Genomic DNA, 21,661 nt, shown 5'->3' with positions numbered 1-21,661 from the left:
AGTTATTAAATATTTGTTGAATGAATGAAGGAGGCAGTCAAGAAGCTTGGGATATCAGTTATTTCTTGTGGGAACTCTTGCTGTGAAGTGGAGATAGCTGCTCCTAATCACAAACGAAGCTAATAAAACCACAGCATTCATTAGCCAGGAAGTGACCAGGCTCTTCTTGGTGTACACTGATTACAGTCTGAAAATGACCCTCCTGTCTACGCTGCCAATGGCTACTTCTGTTTTTCCCTCCTCAGAATCTCTCTCTTTTTCAAATTTATTTTAAAAAACTCAATGTATGAAATTAACTAAGAAATTTAAAAATGATGATTTCCATGACAGATATCTGACTGGCTGACAAAAATCTTCCAACCTATAAAAATGTGACAGATACAATCAAGAAGAAAATGACATGCTTTATAATAGTATGACTCCCTCCTTTTTACATATTTAGGTACTAATGGAAATATTTGATAAATTGATCTTGTACAATTGATTAACACTCTATGTCCACTTAACTCTTGCAGAGAAATACATTATGATAAAATTTGTGTGGCTTCTGTTGCCCATATAACAAAGCTGGCTAATTTATTTAAAAGCGTTCATTGAAACTCCATGTAAGAGTAATAAGAGGAATTGGAAGTTATTAAACCAAGAGGATAATAAACGTGCAAAAACTTTCTTCTGTGCTAATGACACAATGCACAGAGTTGCTTGCTTGCAAGCCTGCTAACTATATTGTTAATTTTACCAAATTAGGGGAGTTAACATCTTGCACCATTGTGCAAGCAAGCAAGATTTTCAATCTAGGTCTCGATCTTTACTTGGGATTCGATTGCTCTGGAGACACCCCAGGAAGGATCCTATAAACCTAGACCAAACTGGCATTTCTATTTGGTACTTCAGGCAGTGAATCTCTGATCCCACTGTTTCCCATCCTGGCTTATATTCTGCCATGATCCTAACATATTTTGTGGGGTATAATCAGGACTAGCTACATGATTTTCAGGGCACAGTGTAAAATGAAAATGTGGGCCCCTCGTTCGAAAAGTGTTAAGAATTTCAGGACAGCAACAGCAGAGCCAACCAAATGCAAGGCCCTTCTCAGTGCAGCGATCTGTGCAACTGCGCAGGTCGCACACCCAGGAAGCTGGCCCTGTGTATGAGGCAGGGCCCCTGAAAGTCTCCCATTCCCATGCCAACTAGCACAGTCCAGTTTTTGTTTTGTTCGTTCCCGCTTCCAGTAAAATTTCATTAGAAGAAAGGGTAGGGTGGGGCAGAGTGCAAAACTTTAAGTCTAATTTCCTTATTTGACAGGTGATACAACTAAGGTACAGTGAGGTTAATGATTCATACAGAGTTATACAACTAATTTCTGGAAGAGCTGTAGGTAGGATTTACACATCCTGGCTCTTAACCCATTGATTGCTCTTTCTACTATATCATAGTGATTCAATATGAGACAAAGAGAGAACAAGAGAGAAAACCCCATCATTTTAGTTTTTCATCATGCCCGATTTGATACCATTTGAACAAGCCCTATGTGCTGAAAAGATCACAATGACATTGTAAGTGATTCTAAATTACAACATTATTACACCATAAAATTAATATGGGAAAAGCCAATTGAAATGCCACTTCAGTATGTGTATCTATATAGATATATAGATATACACCTACACATATCACACATATATACATATACTGAAATATATGAAATATTACATTTCAAACTTTGTTTTTCTATTTTTTCCATGGCCCCACTCTTTGGAATCCTAGGTAATTGTTTCATATTTTAGTTTTTTACCGGGTGATCCAGATCTGGGTCTAGTGGGGCAAAGAGAAAACATTATAAAAGTTCTTCAGCTTCTCCACTCAAGATGCTTATTTAAAATTTCCACTTAATCTTTAAGGATTATATTTTCCTAATTTGAATATTCTTACTTCTAATTATGTTTCTAAAGGCACTCAATAAAGAATAAATTTGCAAAGCACCCTCCAAAGGTGAATTTTTATTAGCTATTATTTTATTAGATATTTCATGGTTATAGTAAACAAACTATGTCTCAAGCTTAACTTTGGACTAGCAACCAGAAAAGAACTTTATTCACGGTTCATTTTACTTTCCCATTTCACATACTACTTGTTTCCCCCTCCACATGCTTAATGACCTCCTCCTACATGCGTTCCACTTCTTCCAACTAAATGAAACTGTGTCATCCCCTGATAGTATCTCGTCCCTCACAGACCTTTCCCGCAGAGCCAATCCTGCTTTCATCTGTCTTGATACACAGAACAAAGAGGATGGGTCAACATACTCCTTAATTCACACTGCTGTTTCAGATCAGTGTTCTTGTTTGGTCAATTCAACACACAACCTGCCTATCGGCCATGCATACCGTACAAACCACTGCACTTACTGGAAGGGAACATGGAGAAGAGCAGACGTAACTACCCTCAAAGAGCCTCCACTCCATCACTGCAATGTTTTGACGTCTAAAGTCATCCATTTTCGCCATCATGTTTTAGGACACTCCTGTATAGCTCAGGTAAGATGATATTAGTTCCATGCTTCTATTTCGCTCAGGATGCCATTGCTATCACTCTGGGAAATGTCATTGTTTAACATGCAGTCCATGAAGAATCCTGGCTTCACAGTGCTTATTAGACTTTCTCATGTCCAACAACATGGGTAGCCGCACCTTGGTACTGGGCCAAACCTAGGACAATTCCATCTCTCAGAACCAGAACCAGGAGCTTTCACTCCCTGACTTCCACCTTCTCCAGTTCCCCATCATTCAGTTCCTCATTCCCTTGAAACAGGTATTTCGCTGTGGTGATCAGGCCCTGACAAGTCCCCGGTCCATTTTACCCACTCTTATTTTACTTGTCTCAGTTTACCTTGAAACTTGAAATCACTTCCATCCCTGCCACTTATTCTCATATCATTCTTGCCCTGCCAAACTAAGGTCCAGTCCAATTTCTCTGCTCCTAGAGTATCAAACATATCTAAAGAAACTTAAATAATAGTGTAGTTTAGTTTCGGACTATGTTTTCAGAACAGGGTATTCTTTCCTAATGATAATCAAATATCCGTGCATTGTCCACAGCAATTACTCTGATTTCCATTTCTCAAGATTCTAGTGCTATTCCTATTCCCTTACTGCTAGCTGATGGTCTCTTTTTCCTGCCACTTCAAAGAGTGCAACCTATATATTTGGTGTGGATTCCCTGGACCACCTTAATTGACCACATTACCTCTACCATCATTCTCCCTTCTTCTGATCTTACTGCTAAAGAAAGATGTGTTCTTGTCCACTGCTATGGCTACCGTCTAAAGCTATTCCCTCAAAACTCCATCTTTCACACAGTCTCCATTTAGATTTCAGTGTTTCTCTCTTTTGCGTAGAGGCATGCTCAGCAAGTCTGTGTCCTGAAGAAAACCTTCCCTGAAATTTGCATTCTCTTTAAAGCACCTCTCTATTGCCCCACCTCCAATATTTGTCACTACACTCTGTTAGAAACCCTCTGCAATACTGAACACTTTGCATTTGAACCTACATAGCTGGCTGTATTTCAAATAAAACATCTTAATCCATATATTATTACAATCAATAATAATAATAATAATGGCTCGCAACAACTGAGCACGTATTATGTCCTAACATTGTGCTAAACATTTTACACACATTTCTTATTCATCTACTATTGTTCTATTCACCCAGTTGAATGTAAGTCCTTAATGACAATGATTATTCTTTTTTCATTGTATCTTTCATGATGCATAATAAATGCCTCGCACTTAGTAGGGTCTCAATAAGTGACCATTGATTTGAATAGTTAAAGAAGCTATAATTTTTTTTTTTGTAAATTTCGTCTTCCTGTCATTATGATTTTTGTTCTTTCAATCAGCACCATAAGATGTTATTTGCCTTAATAGCAAGAACTAAATCTTCTATCTCCTTCGAGTTTCCTTCTCAAGCCTCAGTTCAAATGCTTCACACAATGAACACTCTGAGTGAAAATGGTTGAATGTATGTATCTTAGTGGTTGTTAACAAGGGACAAATGTTTTATTATTTGTTCATTGATTGTTATTCAGGGTAAGGAAAAAAAACAGATATGATTCCTTTCTACTTCTACAAGAAAAACTTTATAGATTCCACTCGTGAGTGAGATCATGTGGTATTTGCCTTCCTGTGCCTGGCTTATTTCACTGGGCATGATGTCCTCAGGTCCGTCTATGTTGCTGCGAGTGACAGGATTGCATTCTTTCTCACAGCTGAAAATATTCTATTATTGGGTATATATACCACATTTTCTTTGTCCATTCATCCATTGATGGACATTTAGGCTGATTCCAGAGGATGGAGAGTGGAGGGGGAGGGAGGAGGGTTAAAGACTGGGCAAGGGGTACAAAGCTACAGCTAAATACGAGAAATAAGTTCTGGTGGCCTGTTGTATAGTAAGATGACTCGAGTTAACGATAATATATTGTATAATTCAAAATAGCTAGAAGAGAGGTTTTTGAATGCCTTCATCACAAAGAAATGATAAACGTTTAAGGTGATGGATATGCTAATTACCCTGATTTGATCATTACACAATTTATACATGTATTGAAACATCACATTCTACCTCATAAAGATGCAGAGTTATTATGTGTCAATCATAAATAAAAAGGATATGATTCCTGATGCTAGTAAGTTGTCAAATAAAGGAAAAATCTTTGACAGCTTTCATCATCATTACACACAAATGTTATAAATACTACTAAATTCTCCTCTTTTACAATTAAAGAAAGGATGCTAGATAAAGATGAAATGAGATAGAAAACTACACTATTCCTTCTTCATCTTCATATTTTAACCTCAAATGCCAGAGTCGTGAAAAGAATTTGTTCTACAACTTGTCTGTAGCTTTCCAGGATATCAAAGGAACTTAATTGGCAAAGGCTCTCAAAGTTGACTGTTTAGTTATTTCATTACGAATTTGTTAGATATTGTGTTTTCGTTTTCTAGAGAAGAAGTTAATGAGGAACCAGTGTGAAGGGAGGAAGCAGTTTACCATGTATTCATTTAATGAATGAAAATAGCTTAAAGCTTATTTGTAGATGCAAACAAACTGGCAAAACAAAGCAAAAAGGAATGAGCATCTAGGGTATCTTAGGCATTGTACCAGGTGCTTTAAAAATGACACGTCATTTAATCCCTACAATGAAGCCTGTACATAAGGAATCATCATTTCTACTTTACTGATGTAGAAATGAAGGTTTATCAATTACATACTTAAGTTCATGTAACTAGTAATTGGTAGAGATAAAATTCAAATGTACATTATCCAAAGCAATGATTGTCTCTCATATGTAAAATAACTTATATATTATTCTTAGAATTTGGAGGCAAGTTTAATGGCTGTAGTTAGAGTCTATATTGTTAGTTCTTAGAGAAGTATTTTATTGTGTTGTGTAAGATTAAGCACTGAGGCCTACATTGGCCTTGCCTGGTTTCTGGATGTAAGGTGTTTTTTTTTTTCCCCTTAGCAAAGGAAGTGCAGATGCAGGTGGTTATTAATAGCCCTTTATAACTAGAGTACTAGATTGAGTAAATATAACTTTCGCACATTCAAAGAGGAAAACATCAGGGCCCTATTTGAGTCTTGATATGCACGTGGGACTGCATTAATGCTAATGATCACTGCACCTAAGATAGATCCTTGTTACTACTAGCACGCAGACAAACTCACGCTTGTAATGCTCCTAAGTTTTTCCATTTCTCTAATCTCCTTAGGAAATAGTTTTTTCACACATTCTTAAAAATTTAAGAATATTTTCATTCTGAATTTAATTCCTATTACTATCTGGAAGCTGTAGCGTTCTTTGTAAAAAGGTTTTCTTTATCTCATGTGTGAAAGCATTATAATTTTCTTTCTTCTTTTAAAACATTAGAACAAGTAGAATTATACAATGTAAAAAGTTATTAATATAAATAAATCCAGGTTTGCGATGCTTTATATTGTCATAAATCAATTTTGCTGTTCTGTTAATCTAACTTTGTTGTAAAAAAAAAATAAGTAGTGAGGCTCTAGGCTGTTTTGCTTTGCCTTTAACAAGTTGATTTCAGGGACTTAAATCCTGGTTTCACTCCCTGAAGATATTGACTTGATCTCCTCCACAGGGAATGTTTTCCCCTACTGTGGCTTCCTTTCGCAGAGTCCATTTGTTCTCCACCGAATATTCATTCATTCATTCATTTTACCAGTCATAATGTCTTCCATGTGAGTTCTCCGCTGTACTGGCTACTTTGAGACAAAACAGAATAGTCCTCTTCTTAAAGCAAACATATTTTGGTTACTTACTAATGTCAATATATGTTATTTATTTAATCGCCTCAATGATCCTACAAGATAGATAAAAGAATAATCCACCTCCATTTTTCAGCTGAGGAAAGTTCTTGTCTTCATGAAATTAACTAGGTGAAATAGGTGCAAACAATATAAAGAGGAACAATTAAACATGCTAAAATCACTGGGGTGTACCCTAGAGCTGTGCGATTTCAGAAAAAGAGGAGATTGATGTGGTCTGGCGTGTTCAAGGATGACCACGTTAAGGAAATGACATTTGAGCTGGTCCCGGGGAGAAATTAGATGACTAGAAGAAAGAGGCTAAGAGATTAGGATGGGCAGAGATTCAGAGGTTGGCATAAGTGTGATTCTTTTTTGATATAACCGAGGGATTTGGTTTGATGAGAATGGAGTACTGTTGGTATGAAATGGATGGCACTTAATACCGGGCTAAAGAATGTGCGTTTTGTCCTGTAGGTACTAAGGGGCCATTAAGGATTCTAAAAAGGGAATTTGGACATTGGAAAAAGGGCTATAGGAGGGATGCGAGCAGACAATAGAGGAGGACATGAAGGCCAGAGAACAGTCAAATGTAACTAAGGCTTTCTAGTTTAGAAGACTGGAATAACGGGAGATGAAAATGTCTGGTGGGTTACTTCAGGCCAGGAGTCAAAAATATGTCAACCTAAAAATATGAATGGCAAGTCCAAGTGCTGTTTGTGTTTTACTCCTTCAACACTTTCTGATCTAGACCATTCTATGATCTGTGGCAATAAAGTGGCCAAAACCCCTTGGGTTGAGTGGAAGAAGATTCTACCTTGGGATGGTCAGAGAAGAAAGTCAGCCAATAGCTGGATCTTGATGAATACAACTTACGAGAAGAGAAAGAGTTGGCCTCCTGGAAGTAATTTCAACCATAAAAGATGTATTATTTCAATTCCACACATATTTAGCATCCAAAGCAAAGCCAGGCATACAAAGTGTTAAACTTATGGCTAGGAATAGATGTACATTTATTTTTTTAAAAAAGGAGAGTGCTATAAAATGAGGATCAACAGTAAATTCCTAATTACCAAGTCCAATGTATTTGCTCAGAATTCTTTCAAAGGTAGTTATCTGAAGCTTTTAATTGAGTTGACCGTTCTTACCTTTACGAAATTTTCTTTATTTGCTACTGGATGTTTAATTTTTTCTCTCTTACAATTGTTTTTTCTTTCAATGAATTTGGTTTTCCTCCTTACCCACCAGGAGGCCTGATCTCAGTTTTCTGCTTGCTTCAGTAAATATACTCTCAACTGTAAATCCCATAGTCCTGTGATGTCAAACACTATCTAAATATATTTGCATGACTCTCAGATCTCTATCTCCAGCCCTGACTTCCTGGGTTTCAATTCCTCATTTCCAACTGGCATTCCCATATTCATACATACATAACTTTTATATGAAAATACTTATGTATAAAGTCTGGTTCACGATCTTCTCAAAATTGGATCTTTCTCCTGTAGATCTAGAAATAGCAAGTATTGCTATATTCTAAACATGCAGATCTGTAATCTTGAAGCCATTTAGCCTCCATCATCCAGAGAATCAACTGGTTGTTAAGTAGTCATGTTGCTAATTTCACCACCGTCTCCACCCTGGGACAAGATTTTTATAACTTCCTACTTGAATGACTACGATGACTTTCAGTTAGCTTCTAAGAGTCTGGTTTCCCCCCACAGAAATCATGGTAGTATAACCATGACCCCACCTCTCGTCTGATGCTCAATATTCTCCACCAGCTGGCTTCAACTTAAATGTCCAGCTTTGTTTTCCTTAAAGTGCCTCCTAGGATCCCCTGATTCAGCCAATCCTTTTACTCACTATCCTCTGAATAGACACCACATTTCCCCTCTTGGCTCACATGCTCCTCTTCTGCTAGAAAGACCTTCCTCACTCCTCTATGACTGTTGAAGATGTACTTAGTTCAAATTCCTCCATACACCTTATGTGAATACCCACCCCATAGGATCTCTTCCACCTCTGTAATTCAAATCATTATGGTTCCTGCCACTTGTGGCATATTTATCACATACTTTCACTTATTGTTCATCATTATTTTTTCATGTGTCTTAGTCTTATCTTCCAAATTAAATAATAATCATGCCTTAGTCTTCCTGGCCCATCTTCCACCTCACATTCACAAACAGTGAATACATAGAACATTCAATGAATACTTATTGATTTATTTATTGACTGAATACATATGAACTATAAGGAACAGTAAGTATTATGAGAACGGGATCTTAAAGCTTGGTGAAAGGATATTCAAGATTGATTTTTAAACCTTCTGAAGAGAAATAATTTTTATTAACCTCACTTTAGACTTCAGGTGTATACAACAGCTAGTAGATTGTTACTTTGAGAGATAAATTTTCTTTTGTGACACTTTAAAAGCTTATAAAGGTAATAAAAATCAGCTTTCATTTATGCTTGAAGCTGAAATTAAACATTTACCTTTAAAAGGAACATGAGGCCATTTTTGACCCCCTGAGTTGGAACATTATAGAAAGTATCTAATATGTAGTATCTCTTTATTATTGTATTTTTATATGAAGTTATTTTGTCCTGTTTCTTTTCTATTTTTACATTGTGATAGAACCCCTGAAACACAGAATATTAAAACTGGGAGTATTCTTAGCAAGAAACTAGTTCAATCTATTCATTTTACAGTTGCAGAAACTGAGTTCCAAAGAGGGAAACTGACTTGTCCAAGGTCACGATCTAGTTATTGCCAGAGCTGGGTTTAAAAATCAGGATTATTGGTACCTAATTCTATACTTTTTCTGTAACCACATATTGTACAGTTTTATTTTTGTACCTTAAATCAACATTATTCAAATGAATAAAAAAATTTTTTTTCATTATTTCTTTTATTTTATACCCAAGAAAGTGAATTAGTGCCTTCATGTTATTAAATAAAAGCATCCTAAATAGAAGCACAGGTGAGCAATTTATTATGATGTGTATCAACATAAGGGAAATATGAATATCATCTTAATTGTTTGTATTTCTGAAACTTCAAAAAACTGCAAGTTTTTCCATTGATGAGTTGAGTGGGAATAGTTCTGTGTTTTTTGTTTTGTTTTGTTTTGGAAAGTAATTTTATACTGGGCACTATGCTAATATTTGTAATGGCAGGGTGGAGGACTGTTCGAAACACCAAAAATAATTAGTCTGACCCTGAAAAAGAGAGATTAACATGGTGAGTCAATGTAAATTCACACTAGTGACATGAGAATGTGAAAGAAGATGCCATTCAGTTTTTGGGAATAAATATGGAATGGTACAACTGTCTTGAAATTCCCTGCTATAGCAGTAGCAGAGTAAAACAAAAATACCACTTACAACCTTCCCACTGTAATTTTTTAGCTTTATTGAAAAAAAGTGAAATTGTCAATTCTTCTCTAAAACTTCTGCCTGGAAAGCATTATTTAGAGAGGCTAAAAGATGCAGAAAATTAAAAGTGAAGAAAGAATGAAAAGGAACTCAGGTGACTAATTTTTGTGAGGAATGTTCATGGAAATTTGTCTTTCCAAAAAAAACATTTTACAGTCTAAATTACACCATATCATTTGAATTCTCAATGACTGATATCAAGTGGTGGCTAGTAGACACATATAATATTCTAATTTTAAAATTATTTTTGCAGTCTTTTAAAATAAAAATTACTACTCGAAATTCAGCCAACGTATGCTCTGAAAGGATCCATTCATACAGTTTAACATTCTTGAGCTTCACAGGCAAATTAAGGGTATAAGAATAAAAGATGTATTTGCTTAATAAAATACCAAAATGTAGAGAATTCTGATTTGATACAAAACCAGAGAGCTGTAAAGTCTGACTTACTTGTTAAGTCATGGAGATGCAAATGGATGGGTCACTGTTTCTTTCCCTGACTCACTGAATCTGCATGACACAGGACAAACATGATCTTAGTGTGGTAAACATAACTCACCTGTACCATTGTTAACTGTAGTCTGGATCCTGGCTTCAGGCCCCATAGTGTCATAGTCTTCCTTCATTTCTTCTGTGGGGGAAAATTATCTTTAGTATTTGAAAATTGTAGAAAGGCTTACTATACTAAGCATGCCAAACACAGGAACAAGGAAGACTCTTTTAAAGGAAACAGAAAAGGCTTGTTGTAAACCTCTAAACAATAGCTTTGTTCAGGCAATTGAATGAATCCAACAGTGCTAGCTGCACAAGAACTTATTTACTTTAAGCATCACTGCAAGCTGTGAAAAACAGAGGTGCTTATTTGGAGCAAACGAAGGGCTTTTCTTCTGGTGGCAGTTCTAGTGACAAACAGGGGAAAGATATTATTTTTTCAATAAGAGTCAAAAGCAACTAAGTATTTGTACTTATGAAGAGGCATGCTAGCTGCCATGCCTCTGGTACCTCCGGATGTTTAGTGGGAAGTCAGAATTTCTCATTTTATTTTCATGCTATTCTTTCCCCTTGGGATAGCTATGATGGTGCCGATCTATGCAAGCATACTTTTTAAAGAATCTAATTCTACGTATCCAAACTTGGAATGCCCAGTTTCTACAACAAACATCCCAGTGGTATCAAAATACCTGTTTTACTGTTTTATATAAACTCCTAAAACATACCTTCCTTATTCCCTTCCCAACCATTACATAAATATCTTTTCCTCCTTATCATTTATGCCCCAGTAATAATCATTTTCTGAGGAAAAACATATAAATATAACAACAGCTCAATGCTCTGATGAAGATGAAAATACGTAACATTAAAGTTGAATATTCATAAATGATTAAAGGGCATTTTCCAAAAGCTGCAATATTTTAAAATAAGGGAGAGTTTAAAAAATAGGAGAACTCTTAAATTTTCTGCCCATCAGATTGTAGAGGATGCAAAAGGGCAGAACAGGACAGCTGACAGTTAAACATCTTTCAAGAAAGTAAATTAAGCATAAACTTTTTAAAACTGTATTTTTACAATGGCAATACTAATGAGAATCAAACACGATCCAGGAAGAGTATGTCTCTGTGATAATAATAATTTTACTTAAAACAGGAGAAACTTTATAAATTTCCAAATTTCCTGATCACTCTTTGCTTATTACATTCTAATCTACTTTGATAGAACAACAGGTTCTAACAAACGTTACAGCAAAATTAAAAGATGTTTTACAAGCAGTGTCCTGCAGCAAAACTGTTTATGGCATTAAAGCTGAAAAATCATGGTCCTCTTAAGGTGGAAAAACACACATACGCACAGATGCTAATGTAATGCCACTGCTTATAATAGTCAGATAATTTGAATGATATTTGCTTAACCCGTACAACCACTTTAAAATTCATTCCTGACCCAGGACTTCTCCTTTATTTAAGAAATATTTTCACAGGGACATTTTGCATAAAACATTTAGAAGTTCAATACATGGCAATATTGTATTGTCAATTGTAATAATTGATCGTTTGAAAGGCTCCCTCATTTGATATTTTTATCAGTCTCTGCAAGGAATTAAATTAAGGTATTTCTGAGAAGTTCAGTACTAGATATAAATATAGCTTTTGTGTCTTTCTTCCTCACTCATCTCATGTGATTTCTGGTAGCCAAGAGTCACAAGAATCATAAGTTTTCCATCTGAGAGCACATCAAGTCACTGAAGGGAAAACAGTTAACAGCATTTTTTTTTTTTTTTTTTGCATAATAGTGGTAATGTTCAAGATTTCTGCTGCACTTCCTTCCTCATTGTCATTTTCTTATGAAAAAGTAAAGAGAAGTTACAGTAGGTGGTTGCTTCCCAAATTAATAAATGCTGGGTCTGCAAATGTGTAGTTGGTACTTTGTGTACACTGAATTCTGTAGTATTATTTAGCTATTACCCTCTTTTACCAAGGATTGTGCAACTGAGATCTTTCAGAGACATTGGATGAAACGTTGTCACTTTTACCCAGAATGTATTTTGCCTGGATTTATTGTTTTTTGAATATCAAGCTCAATTTGTTAAAATGAAACAGGCTTTTTAGGTATGTATTTGAAATATTACGTATATGCCTATTTAATTAAGTTTCAAGTGAATTTGTATTCAGGAGGACATAATGATACACAGTTTAGAAATATCTCCTCTGAATTAATGGCAATCTGGCTGTCTTTCTGCCTCATGCCTAACCTTAAACATTTTCCAAGACACCTCTGACTCAGCATACTGTGTCTAAAACCACGTAGTATATTTATTTTTAAAACACTTGTAAAAGTTTGCGTTTTCCAGTCACCCTTGGGATGAAGGTTTGTAAAAATAAAGAACACTTTCTTCCTTAAGATGAAGAATCCTTGAATAAGCAGAAAAAGGCCAAGATGCAGGTGATTTATTTAAGTCTGTGTCAATGATAATGATGTCATGGTTTCCAGCACACTGTGTCCACCCCATTGTGGGACGAAAGAATGTCAAGGACAATTCCAAACACAAAACTTTGATTGTGCTGGAACCGGAAAGGCACAGTAAGAACTCCACTGCGCTCTTCAGTTCAAAACCTGCATCCTGCAGACAAACTACAGAAAGCATGGGAGAAAGAGCAAGGAGAGAGGGCTTATCTCAGAGTAAAGCTATGTGCTGAGGTATGACTGTAGACAGCCAGGCACCGGGGATAAAACACTACTAAATAAAACAGCACCAGAATTAGAATTATTGTCTATATTGTGTGTTTTGAACAATAAATAAGAAAAATATTTTATCAGAAGAAAAATGTGCTATCTAAGAGTCAGGATAAACAATGAGTAGCTTTTTAAGACCAATTTCTTTTCATTAGACATCAAGGCACCACATCAGAGCACTTTTAGAACAATAAAAAAAAAAAGAACAATAAATCATTACTAATCATTAGAACTAGACAGGTAATAGCCGGGTAACTTTCTTGGTCCAAATAGCCAAATGAGATTAGGGATTTACATGTTATTTAATTATTGTGACTCCAGAATGCTAGTTTATTTACCATAAAGGTAAGAGCAAAGCACGGCCTGTTCATTTGTATCACAGGCACCATTAACTACAGGTGATAAGAGGGTCTGTAATGCATTCATATGGATTATTATATATTAAAACACTTAGAATTATGATCCATGACCAACACAAAAAGCTGCCACGATCACAAACTACTACAGCTTGACATTGCTGTTTTGGCTGTTTTTCAACGATTGATCTTAATTTTTTCAAATTAAACTTTTTTTTTTAAGAAGTTTGGGGCTGTACATTTATTATATCGTTATTAATTATTCCTTTAAGGGTGGAAATTCTAGTAATTGGTCCTTACCCTTGATTTCTAGATATTAAAATTTAAAGCATCAGAACATTCATTCTTATAGCCCTGCATATCTAGTTCATTAACAAATATGAATAGCTAACACCAGCTCATTTAAATAGTATGTCTTACATGAGTTCTCGCCACACTCTGTTTCTGTCACACTGCTCCCAAGAATCATTGGCTCTTATTATACATGTAAATGGCTATCATAAAAATAAAAATTTCATTTAAGATTGTTAATGACTTCTGCAGCAGTCAGACTTCCTTTAATGATCATCCTCTGCCCCTAATTAAACGTATTTATCTTTCAAGCATCTTTGGCTGAGTTCTCCCTCATAGTTGAAAATCTAAAACCTTAAGTCTTAATGGATATAACGATAAATGTTTATGTGTGGGATTGCTGAGATTCGAGAAACCTTCACCGAAAGCAAAATTGGAAACAGAAAGAGTACAAAACTTGGCACAGCACGTTAGGAAAACGAAAAACAAATACACTACACTCAAACTGCCATCGGTCGTTTTTCTTTTTCTTTCTTTTCAAGTTTAATTTTCTTTGGTAGTGGAAGTGCTTTGATTACCTTCCTCCCAGTATACCAAACGCTTCCTCTGCCTATGTTCAGTGTTTTATTGTTGGCGACATCACAATAGCATATAGGTAGACTCCTTCCCAGCCACTTCACGTATTTATAAAAATGCGATTGTTGAATTACATTGTCAAAGAAAAAACAAGGTGGTGTAAATAATGATAGCTCTCACTGTGTCCTGGAAGAGAGATGAAGGAGATACCTGGGTCTGAATTATAAGGGTCATTTAAACAAATTTTATAGGCCACCTTACCAAGTAAAGATGAGCAGGGGAGTTTACGGGAATAAGATTTCATGTGTTTTGTTAAACATTTCATCCCTTAGTGATTCTTCAACATGAGTGAATTTTAGACCAAGGCACTTCCATTTGCACAGGGGCATCTGAAGTTTTAGCTTGAACATGATTTACCTTATTTTTTATTATAGTTGGCCTTGGACCATCTTTATTTCCCTTGAGATTTCTACCAAATAGCAGGAATCATTATCAAGTACTTATCTGATAAATAATAAGAAAGCTACCTGACCAGGTAAAAGTGTGAAATCACATTCACACTTAACAAAAGGGAATGATTAGATGGTTGAATTACAATAGGAGGTGTCAGAAAGACTATATTAAAACTGACAGTTGAAACTATATTAAACTGACAGTTGTTTGCTTTGAAATGCTACATAATTTCCACACAAAACATTTATATTTTTTATAAATGTATATATATATATATAAAATGAGTTTTTATGTTTGCTTCTGTTTTCTATCATGAAAGTATAGATCTTGATCATGTTATATAATTTGCACATTGTAAATGTGGTGCAAATACTTCATGTTATGTGTTGAAAACATGGTTCGTTTTCAACATGCATCAAAACTGAAATATAATCCCTGCCTAAAACCTAAGTGTTGTAATGTGATAACATTACCATCACTTCATAATCTGTCACCAGCTTTGGTATCTCTACTCTGCAAGGGCGATGGGAAGAAATATTTTAATTATTTGGTTGTGGGAGTTCCACTTGGTGGTACAGATTAGTCGAAGATGGCACAGGAGGGGGCCAAGTTGTTTTAGACACTTACCTGGACCATCTACAGAGGCTTGTAGAATCTCGCTGTTGTGCCAGGGGTGTTCCACTCCACCTTCCCTTATCTCATCTTCCTCTTCCTCTCTTGGCAACAGAACTTGGCTGACGTGTGGGGAGGACTCATGGTTGGGCACGCTAGCTGGACTTGTCTCCTGGTCCAGAGGGTTAGCAATACCATCGTCCTCAGCAATATGAAGCTTGTCCTCTTCATCTGTTTCAGAACCTGTGTCCACTACATTGTCATAGTTCACCACTGCAGAAGAAGTACAAAACACACACTCTCTCAACACTCTGTTGAAAAATATCAGCTACCCCTAATTGTTTAGTTAAATGGAAAATAATTAATATTTTCATAACTGAATTCTTCAACCATGTCAGGAAAATATAATTAATATCTTTCATGTTTTAGCATTTTTATCCTTATTCAATTATAGCTGGGTGCTCTTTCTGGTTTTAAATAATTTTTTACTAAAAAACATGGGAAATTCTAAAAGGCAACAGAAGCACACTTAAAATATGCCTATACTGCATATGTAAAAAGACATGGCAATATGCACTTTCAATACTCCACAAAAACTTATAAAATAGATCTGTAATTGACAATTTTATTAGCTTGGTGACATGAAGTGCTTACTATATAATGTACTATAAATACGAGATGACTTCACTGTATTAACTGTGGTTTTATTCCTAGAAACAGTAGACACACACACACATACACAAACACACAATGCCCGTCTATTTACCCAAATACACAAACACATACACAAACCTGCTCAATCTGAAATGTTCATTCTTGCTTCTATGTTAACCGTCATGTGCTAAGGCCATTTATATCCCAATCTTTTAAGCAGAAAATGAGGAAAAGCCATATCTTCTGGGCCATTAATACTACTATTGAGATGTCTTCATAGTGCCATAATTACAGAAGATTTCAAAGTGACACAGGCAAGACCAACACAAATGTTAAAATAACTCACAAGAACCGGCGGGCTGCTTTTGCAGCCCTCAGTCCCAGCAATGCTCAGTAGCTTTTCTTAAAATAGACAGCCTGTAAATAAGGTCTGTGAACTCAATTGAAGGTGGCTGTTTCTGAATTAGTCAGCCCTCACAGGCTCTCGGCCTACATGCTAGTACATAAATTGTCCACTTTACCACCAGACAAGAAAGATTAGAGTAATAAACACGGGGCATTAGCTCAGCTAGAGAAACACACCAGCCGTTACGCACACACAGGATTGCCAAGAACTGTTAACCCAACTCTCCAGAAACACACACAAAAAAACAAGTTAGAACCATGACATCATGGGAACAAGAGGGAGAGAGAAAGAAGAAGAAGGAAAAAAAAAGCCCGTGGAAAAAAAAAAAGCGCAAACAATTTTCAGGTTCATTTTGATTTCTCTGCGCCTAATAAAGCAATCCTCCGCTAAGTTATCAACTGAGCTATCTCAAGTGGCTCTTGCCAGCTATCGGATTATACAAAAGTGGCAGAAAAGGAGGAAAAAAAATGAAAAGGATTGTGTGTCAGGTTCATAATGCTTTTGGAGAATTCTGGAAACATGTCTAGTTACAAATTTTAGTCAGTCATATCTGTTTGCTTTGACAGGTTCCCAGGGAGTAAAAAAGGAACAAAAAGAGAGAGATTTTTTTTGTCATGTGAGGCTGGGGACAAAAAGATTACACCGTGCATATCTGCTCATAATATGATCTTTGTATAATCCGCGGGTCTGCACTTGCCTTCCGAACAACTGCACAACAGGTGCAAATTAAAATGAAAACGGCAGCGGAGCCGGGCAAACAGAATCTGCTGACCTGGTTTGAATACCAATTGACGGGGGAAACAAAACCTTTTCAAGAGGTGTGACCACAAGGGCTTAGGCAAGTTCAGGCTGGGTAATGCCCTCGGATCTACAAAAAGAGAGATATTCTAACATCTCTGCTCTAGCTGTGTGGTCCAGATATACCTTAGTACAATCAATAATGTGCTGCTTTTTTTTTTTTTTTTTTCCTGGTGACTGAGATTTAACCATTTCTTAGCAACAAGCAGAAGATTCTTTACAAATTTTCTAAATGCTGAGTGTGGGGGGGTGGGAATGGGGGTGCTACAACAAAAGCTCCTAAGGCCTGGGAAGCTTTCAACCCACCTCCTAAAAACTGATCTCTGGGCACAGGAGGAATAAAGAAAGGTCCAGAAGGAGTGAATAAAATTATCTAAGGCTGGACAGGCATTAAAAGGCCTTTATCCTGGAAAAAAAAACCCCATGGCTTTTAAGGTCTTTTTCTGCATAGACCACAATATCCCGTGTGACACGTGAGTGTTCCTGCAGCAATACAATTGAAATATTTTCTTGTGGAAAAAAAAAGAGATAAATGATTTATGAACAGCCCTTGAGGAGTCCCAAATATCAGAACAATCTAAACAAGCAATGAAGTCATGTCTCACCATATAGGGTCAGGAGTACAGCATCCATCACCTTCACAGGCCAACAATACTTCACAACCTTTAGGGTTCGTGCTCACAAATAGTAGTAAATACTTTTAAACTAAATAAATAACTGCTGTCAAGTTCACGTACAGAAGCAATATGCCATCTTTTCCAGAGCTGCGTTAACTAGGATGTACATTTCCATAAGCCATTATGCTGGTGTGTCACTACCCCCCCCAACCTTTTAATTCAGGTATAATGATTCATAACAAACTTAGTTTTTATATCTGAGTTCAAATAGCTAATATCATTCTGCTCTTTCTGGCTGATCTTCTGACAATCAAAATGAAATCCACTGATATGGACACTGCACTTCCTGCTCCCCGCCCATCCTCCCAGGTCTAAATCCCCAGGATTTTCCTTTAAATTTTTCTCTCAAGTCTGTTCAGTAGATTTGCCTGGTGTAAGTATTGGGGAAATTTTCAGCACAAAATTTTCTTACTAGAATGGCCAATACATGATGGGTTTAACCCCATTTACATTATGAAATAAAAATAGGCTCATTTTCCCATTTGTTCCTGTTTTGATCCTTTGCCCACCATCATCACCATTGGCAGAAGAGATCTTAATAATGTAGCTTTGTCTCTGCAAAGAAGAGATTCAATTTTGTATAATAACCAACCTATACTGGTTTTAAATGAGGGTCATTGGGCAGAATATATTAAGCCAGTGTCTATTTGCGAACTCACGATACATATTTTTTTATTCAGCATTCAAAAGTGTGGAACCTCCTACACAACGTAGCAAAGTTCTGTTCAGTCCTTACAGGTCAAATAAACTACCCTTTGCGTGAGTCTCAGCAAAATTTTGTACATGTATTGGAGCTACATGGCTGGCACAAAAACAGACGGTTACTTCAAAACCACAAAGAAGTGGGAGCCCAAAGAATTCCTTTCTGCAATTCAATAAACAAGAGGAAAGATGTACTGTTTGCTGGCTCAAAATAGACACTAATTTTACATCTGTCTCTGAGGCACAGCAAAAAGCCAACTAAAGAGCAGTAATAAATGTCCAAAAACAGCATCAGTATCCAAAACTCTCACAGTAATCTTCAGAGGAATTAATTACAATTCTGTGTAACAGTTGCATTGGCAAAGTGTACCCATAATTATATACAGGTACTGTACTGTATTACAGGGAAATTTGCCATGTGATACCATGTTTACATGATAATTGATGGATAAGATAAAACTATTTGCATATGAAGTGCATATGAATTATTGGCATGGCTCACCATTTTATGTGGAATCATATTAAAGTTTCATTTTCTCTAAAACTGTATGTATAATATGGGGTTACCAAAGGGTATAAAGCTGATACTTAAATTTGCTTTATAGCAAATGGGCCTGGAAAGATATATCTGAATATGCATTACTAAAAACCTATATTTAAAAGGCTTCATAGTTTATCTATAATAAGCATTATTTTCACTACATCAGATTACATTATATTAAATCCTCTCTATTCTTCCTTCCAAGAAAACAATACTCTAAATAGCATCACTATGCCAATTAATTTTACAGTCATATGCAAAACAAATAATGGTTTCTCTTCATTGCCTACACATATAACTTTTATTTTCAGATTTTTGTGTTCCGGGGACATGTAATAGACTAGCAGCAAAACGTGACATTTTTATAATGTCCATACCTGCTGGAGAATTTCAGCATTTGCAAAAATGCCCTATCATAGCATTTAAACATTGCTGATAATTAGCTTGACATTTGAAATGCCAGAACTGTTGTTTTGAAGATGCCCTATACAACGTTACCTTACTAACCCCTTTTCCTACTTGTATGCTTTCTCTACACTATCCTGTCAGTTGCAGTACAAACAAGATATCATTGCTAATGTATTAACATGCAAAAGAACTGATGTGAAGGGGCAATATTCCATCTTCTCCAGAAGCAGAAGTTTTATTGATGTAACGGAAAATTACATATGCAGATTATAGACAGTTAATTGTTAATAAGGCGGTCAATAATGATTTTCTGTAACTCCACTCAAGTTAAGTGTGCCAATAAGTCTTTCAATGCCATCATCAAACATTTATTAAATACCTACAATGTGGTAAATCCAGAAGGTATAAGAAGGTGCCATTCTCACCTCAGGAGGTTTACAATCTATTTGGAGAAATAGAACCATAAAATTGGAGTGCTAGAGGGACACTTGAAGTCACCCCTGGACATGTTACAAAGGAGGTAATACAGCTACGGTGAGGTCAAATGACTTGTCAAAGGCTGTGCAGACAGTTGGTGGCAAAGCCAGCACTAGAAAGCGTGTCCTCAGGCATACAATAGCCAAACAAAAACATACAGAATAATACAAATTCCCAATGCAGAATGCCATCTAAATTTAAACTCCACATGATCAGAGTAAGGGAATGGAAATCCCTGGGACTTTTTGGGATTTTCATGCTGCAAAATGGAGATTGTTGCTTAATTTTAAATTGTCTTGATGATTGTTACTTTCATGGATCCCCTTAATTTGAGTTATAGAAGCCTACCAATTTGATCAATTACCAGAATCTAACAATACACCCATGTTTCCTGCAATAGTTTGGAAACAATAGAAATAAAGAGGCAGTTCACAGAATTATGAGCTTGAAGACTTGCCTTGTCCCGGCACCAACATGTAACCAGCTGTGTGGCCTTGGCCTATCACCCAAGGAAACTTGGTACAAATGAATAAAAATAATGATGATGGGTTCCCTATTTATGAGGTTGTCAGGTTGTCACAGGAGCCTATAAAGTTGTATGTGCGATGGCACTTTGTGAAGTATAAAACACTAACATGGAGTGCAAGGTGATGTAACTGGCATGACTACCGAAATAATAATAAAAATGGGACAATTGCTCCAGTGTCTTCTTTTGTCTGCTGCTGTGATGTGTGGTAGCTACAGGTGAAAAGAGAAGACTTGAACGTGAACCACTCACAATCTGGGTGTTGCTCCTTCATTTAGGTAGGATGCCCATGATGGGAGAGAGCATGCTTAAACCTTCAGCTGAGACATGATACAGACATATAACCTCATTTTAAAAATGTCTCTGCTGATAATATGACTTTAAGTTTAAAAGAAGTCCTTTGGAATTTTATGAGTCATTTGGTCTCCTAAATTTCTTATGCTTAGATGCTTGGAAATCCTTTATATTTGAGCTAATGGATTAAAGGCCTCGTTGGGCTGCTTTCTTAGAATGTCTTTACGTGTAGTAAAGGTTGGGAGGATCTTCTAAGACTGTTCACCTGAACCCTAGCCTTTATTCCTCCACAGGTTTCAATTTCCAGGTATGAGCTACAGAGAACAGGATGTAGCTCTTTTTCAGGATTTTTTATCTCTTGATTTTCCAGGGGGGATTTATCACTGACACTCCTTCTTTGTCACAGTTGTTACCTTTATGCACTTGGGAGAGTAACAATCAGAGGACTAAATTCGAGGTTCAATTTTTCTTTGAATAATGGGGACCTAGTGGCAGGTACAACAAGGTAAAGACAAAGTCAAACAAAGATTTTTTTCTGAATTTGAACATGTGTCACTGAAATAGAATGAGCCTTAAATTCTTGATTTAAAAATGGGAATAACTTTATCACTTGTGGATGCAAGATGAATGCAAATTAGGAAGATGGGACCATGCCACTTTGAAATTTTCAGATGGAATGTGCTATCCAGTACAAGGCATTGTTATAAAAAACTACTATTAACATACTACAGCCAGCCTTTATACAAACTAGCTTGGTCACTTTAATTTTTTATCCCAGGAACATGCAAAGGCATTAAATCCACATTATAAATTAATGAGTTGTAAAATGTCAGCTGATAAAACAAAAGCAGTTTTGAGTATAGGGATAAAAATGTTTCCATTTCAGATTAGCTAT

General features: G+C 36.2%; 1 protein-coding gene across 1 annotated transcript in view; it reads right to left on the bottom strand.

Moving 5' to 3' along the window:
• The window catches only part of ZEB2 (zinc finger E-box binding homeobox 2), a 128,268-nt gene that overhangs the window by 22,919 nt on the left and 83,688 nt on the right, over positions 1-21,661 (bottom strand). Inside the window, exons 2-3 of the mRNA XM_012641742.1 lie at positions 15,299-15,556; positions 10,327-10,398 (exon numbers count right to left, since the gene is read on the bottom strand). Of these exons, the coding sequence (XP_012497196.1) occupies positions 10,327-10,398; positions 15,299-15,556 (330 nt within the window). The remainder of the gene's footprint in view (positions 1-10,326; positions 10,399-15,298; positions 15,557-21,661) is intronic.

Source organism: Propithecus coquereli, unplaced genomic scaffold (assembly GCF_000956105.1).
Source record: "Propithecus coquereli isolate 6110/MARCELLA unplaced genomic scaffold, Pcoq_1.0 Scaffold169, whole genome shotgun sequence".
Taxonomy (NCBI): Eukaryota; Metazoa; Chordata; class Mammalia; order Primates; family Indriidae; genus Propithecus; species Propithecus coquereli.
The sequence above is the reverse complement of the archived record's forward strand: the minus strand, read 5'-3'. Positions and strand labels throughout refer to the sequence as shown.